Genomic DNA, 12035 nt, shown 5'->3' on the forward strand with positions numbered 1-12035 from the left:
AGGGTAAAAGAAAGCGAAGAGAGGGGAGACTTTGACACTTTTTGGGTTGATGCAAATTTCACCTGTTTTTATCAATTTTGTTCCAATAGTAAATACAAAGGCATTGCGGTCTAAAAATTATGTTGATATGATCTTTTTCTTAATGCTGAAATTCGTTGAAAGCAAGCACATTCTATTGTTTTTGCATTCATTTTTATAAAGAATAAAAATAGTTTTTATAAAGAATATAGATTAGTTTAGACAAAAATAACTTAAATATACATATTGTGCGGTTTTGGAAAAAATATTCTTTTTTTTTCAGATCCATGTAAATGAAAACTGAGAGGGACAAAATGTATATGATAGGTTTATTTATGTCTGTTCTAATGAAGTAGTGATTCTGCTGGGGGACACTCCCCCAGCAACCTTGGTTGATTTTTTCTCAGAGACAAACTTGTATCTCCTCTGTAATGAGTTCTCTAAAAAATGTTGATACAATGTATAAAATATTCAGCACTTAATATCAAAATATTTTCCCAATTATTTTTAGAGATAACTCAGAAATCCTTGATTTTCTAGTTGAAAGCACAATTTACGCTGAAGAGTGGCTGTTCCTTCCTCAGCGCCCCGCTCTTTACGCTATTGTTTTACTCTTAAAGTAAAGAGCAAGACGCCAAGGAGGGGACAACCCCTTTTATATACGGAGTAATTTCTGTTCGTTTTGAGTATAAATGTCGCTCCCTACTTTTAGTTAAAAAAAATTATTTTTATTTTGTTTAATCCAAATAAGCTTCGCTTTTATTTGGACACTTGTAGCAGAGATTGTCTAGGTAACAGGCGTACTTTCTTGTACACAACTGTCATCAGCAAAACTACAGTGCATACTCTTGTGAGAAGATGCGTAATTCACCTTCCTCCCACTGATACGAAGTTCGAAGCTCCCTTTCCCCCTCTTAAAAAAAAAACATTTCCTGAAATTATGAGTCCGTGCAGGAAAACAACACAGGGTAGAATCTACGTATAAGATTCACTAAGAATCTATCGAAATTACTGACCTTTGTGTATAATAAATACTCACTTTGTCTCAGGTGGTAGGTATCCCCTTGTATAACGGCACGTTAATTTCTTAGTAATTCAACATTAGTTATGGGCAAAGAATCAAAGAGTGATCTGACAATGATCCTTTGAAATCATAAATTACATCCTTGTTCATCTTTAAGACATTTACTTCCTCATCAGCTCCAGTACTTCACTATCCCGAAATCCAGGGACATCCATTGTGGTGAGGGGGTCTCTTCCCTAGATTATGACCTATTAGTTAATTTGGCCCTAATTCTTGTGATTTTGTAACAGTTTCAAAAATAAGAAAATTAATACACTATGTTTATATTTTACTTCAATTGTTCTCATTTAAGATAGAAAACAGACATACGAACACGATTTTATTCATTAAAATCATAATTGGATTTCATTTTAAGGTTTCATGCTGCTCAAGGGGTAACACACTCTCCGGTGTCTTGTGTATACCTTAACTCCAATTGTTCCACCACCTGTGACACACTCTTGCCATACTGAACCTCTTCTTTCCACAAATGGATGAAGTTGTGCCACACGTGATACGTTTCCGCCACGCGGGGCGCGCTCGATCTATTGTACACGAATTTTGAAAGTGGGGAGCCCCTCGATGTTATTCATGTGTAACTTGGGCTTTTTCAGAGGTAAGCGTAAAATTGTTAATGAATTGGTTAGTCTATAGAAAAGACAGAATTCTATGCAATGTAGAGGTGTAACATGAGACTAATCCTACCATTATCTATGCAAACAGTGTTAGAGATAAAAACAAACGTGTTAGAGAAAGTGCAAGTCGAAATTAGTCTTTGGATAAATTTTGGTGTTCGAAGAGTCCGAATAAATTGAGAACTAGTAGATAGTTAGAATGGATTTCCTAACCTATGTAAGTTTTTATTTAATTTTATTGTTTCATGGGATGTATTCCAGAACCCGATACGTTATTCAATTCCTTGTACTAAACTAAAATTTTAACCCCTTTTACTCATTGTGAGCATCTCTGGGGTAGAATCTCTTCTTGTGAGCCATTTTAGGAAGAAGGAAATAACCCATAATAAATTATAATCAACGATGTTTGGCCTCCAGAATGTATCCATGTCTCCAAGCAACTAAGCTCGTATTAAGGTTTTGGTTACTGAAAGTAATAAGAGATAACGAGACTATGGGGCGCCCACGAACACTCCCCGTATTTTTAGGATTTCTTGATTTATTTAGTTCATTGAAAAACTCGAAAAACATAAAACTAACCCCTCCCTTTAGATTTGAAATTTACCGTTTTGTATCTTTAGTTTTATAAGTTAAGAACAATCTTAATTAAAGAACAACCCTTACAATTTTCTTAATTAGCGTCCTTAAGCGAGACTAGGGTTGACTGCCCTTAGAATTTAGCCTTATAAATTATGCATTCATAAAGTAAGTATTTCGTGGCGTGTTAAAAAATTAATAAAATAGGTGAATCAACCGGAAAACTTCAGGAAAAGCCAGTCGGGTAAAATAGAGAATTTACTAACATATAAATTTACGGTTTTTAAAACTTGTGTCAATTTTTCCTATTTTATGGTTAGCTTCTACCAAGTACCTAAAAGCTTGTATGTGGTTCAGTTACTTTAAACAATAATAAATAGTTAGACTTTTGCGGCTAGCCGTCGTTACCAGCCACAAAAAAATTCAACTTTAGAAATTATGGCATTTTAGAATCTAGGCGTTTCGCTTCATTTATGGCCCTATTTTTCTCAAACTCTAATTTGTAATTTAAACTCACTGTGACGAGAAATACCTGAAAACTATTGAATTATTCGCTACGAAGAATATTTTTTGCTCTAGTAATATAATTATTTTCCAGTGGAATTTTTTCTAATTAATTCTTATGTCAGGGATTCCTTAAGGCAGGATTTGAGTCCTGCCTTGTCAGGATTTGATCAGGTAGGTCAGGGATTTGAGTCCTGGTGCACAGGTTATTTGGTTTGGAACGGGGGTTAATGGTGTGACCCTTTAAGATGAACTAGAGTCGATCCAGCTCTAAATGGGTACCTGGAGAAGACTGGGGGAAAAACATGGAAAGCATTGATAAATTTGCGCCCAACTAAAACAAAAACACTCATTGGTCCATCAAATTTATATTCGAATTTCTACGTAATGTATCCGTTTATTCTGAGACTTTTAAGTTTAATTCTAGTCTGTACTTGAAATACGCTATTACCTTCCCAATGACGTTGTAATGGGAAATTATTTTCTACGGAAATTTTTATTTTCTAATAAAATCATCAGTTTCTAAGGTAATCATTTCTGATCGCTGGAATGTGTGAAGGATCCATTTTAATCCCCAAATACTCCATTCTCCGTAAAACTAATGTTATAATTGTTCCATGACTTAAAAGCTTATTCTGTGATTTTAAACACAATTGGGTTTTACCAAATTAAGAGAATACACGAAGCTATGTTTCGTGTATTGATTACATTAAGAAAGGATAGTTTATTTTAAAATGAAGATTTCTATGCAAAATAATTAATTTTATCTTCCGCTTATTCATAAAAATACCCTATGTATCATAGAGGATTAATGCTCTGCTTCTTATTACCAAGATTGGTTCAGCTACTGCTTTGAATTAAATGTGTTGTTGCGCGTGAACTTTTAATTACCGAGATAAGTTTTGCGAATTGGGACTGAAGTTTTTGATATTTGGAGGAGTATTTATTGTGAAATTGGCAAATTGTAGGTCCTGTTTGTTAACATGCACTGTTCAGTGATACGCAGGAAAGTCTTTTGGGCCGAATTCACACAGGTTGGATTGGAATCCACTTGGTTGCTTTAGTGAGGCTTGGCCTTCACTCAAAGATAAGATACTGTTAATTATGCAGCGTTCCAAGCAGTTGATGTTGCACTGGCTAAATTCAAGAATAACCCCTTATGGCCCGCGAGAGTTATGCAAATAGGAAAGGATTCGCACTGTAAGCCCACTTGTCTGGTTTTTTTTTTTTTTTTTTTTTTTTTTTTTTTACATAAGCCACGATGAATTTAGTATACTAGATACGAATCTTCAAGAATACAACCCTAAAACGACATATTCATCCGCGCCTGCTGTTAAAAAAAGCATTTATGGAACTTGCTAATACCCCTGAAATTTACCAAACTCTTTCTAAGAATTTTTAGCCCTGAAAGCAAGTGATAAACTAGAGTCTAGCTCGGTTTCTTCAAATATCATCCCAATTTATGAGCAATTAGTTACAACTTAAACCCAGCTGGAGAAGACAAAAAGTGATCTGCTGGAAAATATAACAATGAAAGTGACTAAAAAGTTCAATGACGCAAGGTCACTGAAAAAGGTTACTGAACTTGTAGTCACTTAGGTTTGTGATTCAGTCACAAAAAGTGATCTGCTGGAAAATTTAACAACGAAAGTGACTGAAAAGGTCAATGACGCAAGGTCACTGAGAAAGGCTACTGAGCTTATAGTCACTCAGGTTTGTGATTCAGTCACGCTTGAGTTTAATCCAAAATTTGCAAAAATTAAGCAGGTTCTAAGTAATCTGAAAACTCAAATTGAAAATTTGGAGGAGAGCATTGGTTGAACAGAAAAAAGCTTGATGACTGTGATCAAGAGTCCTTGCTTGATAGTCTTGTATTTCATGGGGTAAAGCAGTTACCTGGTGTAGACACTCGTACGACAATAACTCGCATTATAAATAGCAAAATATCTGTGACTGACTTCTCGTCTTCTGAGTTGATTAATGTGCATCATCTCCGCTTGAATAATACGACTACGCAGCAAGAAAGTTCTATTAGGGTTGCTCCTATCCTCGTTAAATTTTCTAGCAAAGATGTAGCCCAAAAAGTATTTAAAGCAAAAGTTTGACTTGCTTCAGCTGGTTTTTTTCTATCGGAGTCTCTAACAAGACGTCGCTGGGACATTATGAACGCAGCGAAAGACAAGTATGGTCTGCGAAATGCGTAGTCAGATCAGGGTCAGATTTTGCCAAAGCCTAGTGTAGGCTCAGCAGTCAAGAAAATCCGCTCTATGGCCGACTGTATTTAGTCTCAGATGTTATGATTAGCAATCTTGTATTTGTTTGTTTTTTGGCTTTTATTTTTTGCTTTTCTCTTTCCTTCTTTTATATATATTTTTTCTTGTTTACTAGTTGGAGATGGTCAGGTCTGAAGTAGAAAAATTTAGCCTGGAGGATTATTTATGTAGAGGAATCACCCGTGATGATGATTCCCCTATAACCCAGTTAAATCCAAAAAATAGTGTTTAGCTTCGTGCGCCAGATGAGTTTTCGTCGATAGAGAATGACCAATGCTTGTATTTATGTTCTTGGAATGTCTATGAGACATCAAGTTACTTAGATATACTGCAGTTACTCGATTATTTTTCTTCTCGGTTTGATGTCGTAGAGCAGTGTAAAACGTTTTCATGTGCAAATCAGTCTCTTTCGCTTTATTCGTCTCCAGGGTACAACCTACATGTCAAAAATCGTACTTCACAAGGTCAAGGTGGTATTGCACATTTGGTGAAGGAAGGGATTAGGAGTTGTATAAGGTACGATCTTAATATATGGAAAAAAGGTAAGGTGGAAATTTTTTCAGTAAATGTTGAGCTTAATAACCGATTTTTTTTAAATTATTGTGGTGTATAAGCCTCCTAGCACTCACTTGGATGAATTTGCTGATGTTTTTAATGAGCTCCTTGATAAAGTGCCGAATGCTGTTAGTCATATAGTAATGGGGGGATTTTAATTTAATTTATTGCATCTACCTAGTTAAAATGGTGATCTCTTAAATTTTATGATAGCAAATGGTTTTTACTGACTCGTCAATATTCCAACAAGAATCACAAGTCAATCTGCAACGAATATTGACCATACATTTGTTCTTTCAATTGATTTGAATCGAAATTTTTCCGATGTGATCATGTTTCCTGGGTCTGATCCTCTTCCACTCACCTACAATTTGTTGTAGGGTTAAAAAAAAATCTCCTAAAGTCTTCAGAGGAAGTGAGTGTAACAGACTGGAGTCCATTGTTCGAAGAGAATGAATGCCCTACTAAAGCTCTGGATTGTCTGATGGAAGTCATTAAGCCTACTTATTAAAGGAAGTGTCCAGTAAAAGTTTTTCAATCAAAGAAGCTTGTTCCTTGTAAACCATGGATAGCAGAGGAGAAAGAAAAGAACGCTAATCTTGGATGATTTCGAAGTAGTTGTTTGTAGGATAAATCATTTCCGATATTTACTCCCAGCATGTTTCTCTGATATTGGATTGCCTAGACTATTTAATCGAAAAGTGTCTAAATAAAACCCCCTGAGCCTTAGCTAGTGGACTCTAACATTCCCTATTACTTCACATATGCATAACTAAACAAACCCTATTACGTAACAACCAAAAGTAAACAAACCCTATTGCGGAATAGCTTTTTCCTAGCCCTCTAACAAGTCCTACTACGCAACCTGAAAACTCTATTACTTAACACCTAAACTCTACTAGGTAACAATCAGAAATGTCTATCTGTTTCAATTTTTCCACAAGATCATTTGAATTTCTTATATAAGATTTTTGGGAGTGAAGCAATGGTTTAAATGCAGTGCATAACAATCTTCCAATGCTTGAGGCAGGTGATTTTGTACTAGCTACAATGGGTCTTAGAGGAATGCCTTGTTTTTGCAATTTTGGGAATCCATAAAACTTTCAGCAAAAAACACCACGAGGGAGAAATTTATTGTACAACTGTGGAGTGATTCTGCCATTTTCTGGCAGAGTTTTTTAATTCTTTTATAACTTTTTGAGCAAATTGATCAGTCTGGTCATGGGTTGATTTAACATAAGTGTTTGTATCATTTAAATGTGACTGAATTTTACTATCATAATCTGTTTTATTCATAATTACTAAGGAGTTGCTTTTATCGGCTTTAGTGATTATTATTGACGAATCATTACGGAGTTTGTTCAAAACTTTTGTGTCATATAATTTTTCCATTGCGTTACTGGGAGAATTAGGAAGCTTTAATGAAGTGTTGTAAAGAGTGTTAATCAAACAAGATCTAACTTGAACTAATCATTCATTAAACAAGAACTAATCAAACAACATTTGTGGAGAGAGGATTCTAAAGATGCTACCAAGTCTGCAACTGGAACCTGTTTCGGTAAAAACGAAAATTTTGGCCCCTGTTCTAGGACTTTTTCTTCAACACAGCTAAGCTTTCTAAATGAAATATTTACAATCGCAGGTCTAGGACTTATCTTAGGATTGTAAACTGGGTTGGCCACTTAAGACTCATATTTTAACCTTGTAAACTTATTAGTGAGTCTCTCTTTTGACACACGGAAATCATGATGGAATAAATTCCTTTCCATCCTAACATTCTGCAAAAAATCATCAGTTGACAAACTCTGGAACAGAAAACTTTCGAGTGATTTTCGTTCTGAGTAAATTACATGTCTTCTGTGTTTTTTGTCCTTAATAATACGATTCAACGTTTTTAGCTGTAATCTATGTGTGAACTGTAACTCTCGTAAAGTGTTCAAGTGAAATTTATGCCTTACGGATTTAGGAATAATTTTATTCCTTCTGCAAGGTTCCAGAAACGTTTGTTGATTAATAATGTTCGCGGGTTTTTTCCCTAAACTAATAAAATGAAAACTATGTTTGGTCAAATGCTTCCCATAAGCGTGACGTAAATAATGAGTCTAGGGACAGAAACAGATGGAAAAATACCTTTTTTAGATGTATTGATAATACGCAGTGTGAATAAACTTGATGTACGTTTTACAGAAAACCTACTCATAATAATAGATACCTTCACTTCAAATCTAACCATCCTCCACAGGTTGAAAGAGGTGTGGTAATACCTCTTGTGGATAGAGTACTTACTATTTGTTCAGAAACGTACATTAAAAAAGAATTAAATTTTATTACAGACATACTTTTCGGCAACGGGTACCCAATTTCTCTCATAAATACTGTTATTGCTCAAAGATTAAAGAAGAATTCTTCTAAAGCCTTAAGTCCCACACCAGAAAACGATTCGAATAATCCCACAAGCACGATTTACCTACCTTATATTCAGAAAATTACTTCAAAACTAAAAAAAGTTTGTTTAAAAAACAATTTACGTGTTATATTCACAAGTAATTTAAGTATAATGAATCTTCTCAATTCTGGTAAGGATAAAACCCCAGTTACTGGTCTAAGAGGGGTGTATCAAATACCATGTAGTTGTGGAAATTATTACATTGGTCGAACCCACCACAATTTAGGAACAACACAAAGAAAGTATTGAAAAAGCATTAAAATCTAAAAATAACTCCATATCTTCCGATTCAGCTTTAAATAATAATATTTTTGAAAATCCAAACCATTATGTTCTATTTGACGAAACAATTCTAATTAGCAATGACCTAGGAATCAAACAAACTGTCCGCGAGGCAAACGAAATCAAAGTGAAACTTAAATAATAATGCATCCCTAAATAGAGACTTGGGTGAATACACACTCAACTTAATTATGTACACAAAATTAACTACAGAAAATAATCTAATTCAAAACAAAACAAAAATAGGAACGAATCAAAACAAGCCCAATCCTAAAAGAACTATAAGATTAGCTGCAGAGAAGGCAAATATCGCAATAAGAAATTATTCCAATTTTTAATAAATGCAGTTAGTTCAATGAATGAACCTTTTTAGCTTGTAAAATTTTAGCTTTTATCACACAATCTTGGTTGAACTTTTCGTTACGAAGTAATGATGCCAAGGCTATCTTATAAAAAAAAGAATGGATTTTTAACCGAAAACTTTTATTAAAAGTGTTTTATTGTTTATTATTTTCTTTGCTGAAGACGGCCCTTAGATATAGGGCCGAAATATTCAAATAGGTTTTGTTGGTTCACTGTCTTGGGAAAAAAGTCCTCATTATTCTCTCTTCTGTAGTTGTATTATGGAAAGGCAGTGTGGTCTTCGTCATTATTTACTTAGAGAAATTAGAAATTTGATATCAAATATATTTTGTTGTGTCTTGGATGGCAAAAAAATATGTTAATTTTAGAAACACTTATTTCTCAACAACAGTAAAAAAATCCTCCAAAAAAAAACGCCAAAAACTTATTTTTCATTATCTCTTGGAAGAATTACCTTATGTAATGTACCGCTTTTTAAATTACGACTGCTGAAATGCAATGTCTATCAAAAGTTATTTTTTTTACTTTCAAGGTTAAAAAAAATGGCACTTGAAGGTCAGAGCAGTATCTGTCGCAGTGGCCCTTTACCGAGACGGCAGATGTGTGAATCTTTTCATCAAAAGCTACTTTCGTCCTTTCAAAAAAATAAATTAGTTGAAAGTGGTCCCGATTCAGGGTTTTATTCCCTGGGGCAGGAGCTAGAAGAAAATATTCCAAGGTCAGTTACTGTAAGTGATAGGCAGTGCAGCACGTATTTGCAGACAGATGGCTCACAATATTGTGAACGAACTGCTAGTTCATTTTCAAGTTATTCTTGTTCTTCCGAAAGTGAAAAAAGCAAAAAGAGTCGCGAAGAAGATAGTATAGTTTGCATACGTGATAGAATGAACAAGGCACTGAACGAAGTGAAGCAAATCACAAGCAATGTCCGATCATTAACTTCTGAGTTTGAAAAATTGGCAGTGCAATCTAGTACAGTGACAGAAAAGAAGTGTGCAGCAAGGTCTGAGCCAGATCTAACCAAACATTGTGATAGCTTTATGATTTTGTCTGAGGATTGCTCGTTTACAGAAAAGATTTATCAAGTTTATAAACGAATATGTGAAATACAAACTTCGGAAGAAACAGAAGAATTAAATCTTATCATTTGAAAAATTGTGGTTTGGGATGAGATTGCGCTCAAATGAAGTTGCAACAGGGAAATGTACTGCTTAATGTGGACCGGTCATACCCGAAAAGATATAATCTTTCGGGAGTGTCTTCAGCATTTCTAAGGAGAAAATAAAACCTCGCAGGACGTTTTCACTGGATACAGAAGTTTTTTATAATGTCTTTTTGAAGAAAAAGTATTCTTTTATTTTGAATACTACGGAGTTCTGTTGCTTGTAATTTTTTTATCTTCTAGAGCGGTAAATGTATTTTATTATTTGTAAGAGTACTGCAGTGATAAAAACCCTAAGAGGCAGCAGCATCGATTAGCGAAAAATGGGGGGAGGGCGCAAAAGAATATTTTCAAAAAATATGGGCAAGGGAATTAGTCTATTTCAAAAAAGCATTTTCCGATCAAAATACCACAAAAAGTCATCTTTCAAAATCTAGGGGAAGGACACCACCACCTCCTTCCATTGACGCCACTACTAACAAGCTTGAACAAATACATCAAACAGTTCGTGGCAACAAACTGTAAGTAAGGAGTGACACGGTTCAATAGTAACCAAAACTCTAAAAAACGGAATTTCGGTATCAAGAGGTATATCAAAAGGATTGGCTTACTATATGATTTCAAATATATAAGATTAATAAAATTAGTGTTACCTATCAAAAGATACGTGCCTTCGAAATTTGCCTGATTTTTAAAAATAGGGGTAATACCCCTTAAAAGTCGAGACATGTTAATAAAAATAATATCATAAGATTCAACGCATCCGGGAATCCTATTGTAGAAGTTTCAAGCTCTCATCTGTAAAAATGTGGAATTTCGTATTTTCGCCAGGAGAAAGACCACGGATACGCGTTTAATTATTTTTTTTTCTTAAGGAGTGATTGCACTAAACTAATAGACCTAAAATATTGGAGAAGGTTTCATTCAAACGGAAATTAAAAGTTCTAGTACCTATGACAACTTTTACCACAGCATTTAGAACCCAAGTCCTAAAATTGGTCTCACTCAGGAACTTTTTTTTCACTTGTTAAATTCAACAAACTCAAAGATTTCCAACGGAGATGTTTATTGTTCGAAGCTCAGGAAAGGTCGGATTCATATGAAAAAATTCATACCAAAAGATTCATACAAAACAAAACCAGCTCGTGTATCGGCTCTTCGCCAAAACAGGTTTCCAAATCAAACAGTTGGTGGTAACGAACTGTAAGTAAGGAGTGACTCGGCTCAATAGTAACCGAAACTCTAAAAACGGAATTTTGATACCAATATATACATGAAAAAATTGCATTTTATGCTGATTTTAAATATCGAACCATTCTATTCTTATGACTTCTTCATAGCGCATTTGGGGACGAAACACTTTTTGTTTTAATAACTTTCGATCAATAAACGTGTCATATTCACAATGTGTTCAACGATCTTATTTTCCTTTTAAAGACAAACTCCTAAATTTTTCCTTTTATTCAATTCACATCATTGTCCACCGAAGAGTAGAAGAGCAATAAGTAAACTAAATTGTACTATTCAGTCCTTTGTAAAATCAATTCGTTGAGCATATCTTTGCACTAACATTAGGCGTACCTTACAGAGAGAGGCCATTGTTTCACTCAATTTCAGATATAAATAGAATTGCTAGAGACGTCAGATACGATTTATATTTATTACGGACAGAATTGGTGAGCTCTGTCTGTCTTTACTCTGTTTCTGCAATGTTTCTGTTTCTGTGACGGCAATTCATACAATTGCCGTCATCTGCAGATAAACTCTACCATATACAGTAGATCATCATCATCATATATATATATATATATATATATATATATATATATATATATATATATATATATATATATATATGTATATGTATGTATATATATACATAAATACTAGCTGTTGGCCATTGTAGTTGTGTCCCTGTGTCCCACCTGTGAATATAGAAAGATATATCTATATATATAAAAATAAGTTGTCTGTGTGTGGATCTGTGGATCTGTGGATCAGGTGACGTCATGTTTGTCCGCATATGACGTCTGAATTATTTCACACTAATACAAAATAAGAAAAAAAAACTAAAAAAGGTAAAAACTACAAAAAAAACTAAAAAGAAAAAAAAACTAAAAAAGCTGAAAAACTAAAAAAAACTAAAAAAAGGTAAAAA

General features: G+C 34.2%; 2 protein-coding genes across 3 annotated transcripts in view; one reads left to right on the forward strand and one right to left on the reverse strand.

Annotated features, from left to right (window-relative positions):
* The window catches only part of LOC136040990 (GATOR1 complex protein NPRL2-like), a 47493-nt gene extending 36518 nt beyond the window's left edge, over positions 1-10975 (forward strand). The window contains exons 9-11 of one of the 2 annotated variants that reach the window (XM_065725485.1): positions 1458-1697; positions 5441-5585; positions 9248-10975. In XM_065725485.1, coding sequence (XP_065581557.1) covers positions 1458-1511 — 54 coding nt within the window. In that variant the 3' untranslated portion in view covers positions 1512-1697; positions 5441-5585; positions 9248-10975. Of the gene's footprint in view, positions 1-1457; positions 1698-5440; positions 5589-9247 lie in introns of those variants that run through there. The other variant, XM_065725483.1, reaches the window with a different exon arrangement.
* Positions 9139-12035, reverse strand: part of LOC136040989 (uncharacterized) — a 53782-nt gene continuing 50885 nt past the window's right edge. The window contains exon 6 of the mRNA XM_065725478.1: positions 9139-11078. Coding sequence (XP_065581550.1) covers positions 11057-11078 — 22 coding nt within the window. The 3' untranslated portion in view covers positions 9139-11056. The remainder of the gene's footprint in view (positions 11079-12035) is intronic.

This window comes from Artemia franciscana, chromosome 21 (genome assembly GCF_032884065.1).
Source record: "Artemia franciscana chromosome 21, ASM3288406v1, whole genome shotgun sequence".
Taxonomy (NCBI): Eukaryota; Metazoa; Arthropoda; class Branchiopoda; order Anostraca; family Artemiidae; genus Artemia; species Artemia franciscana.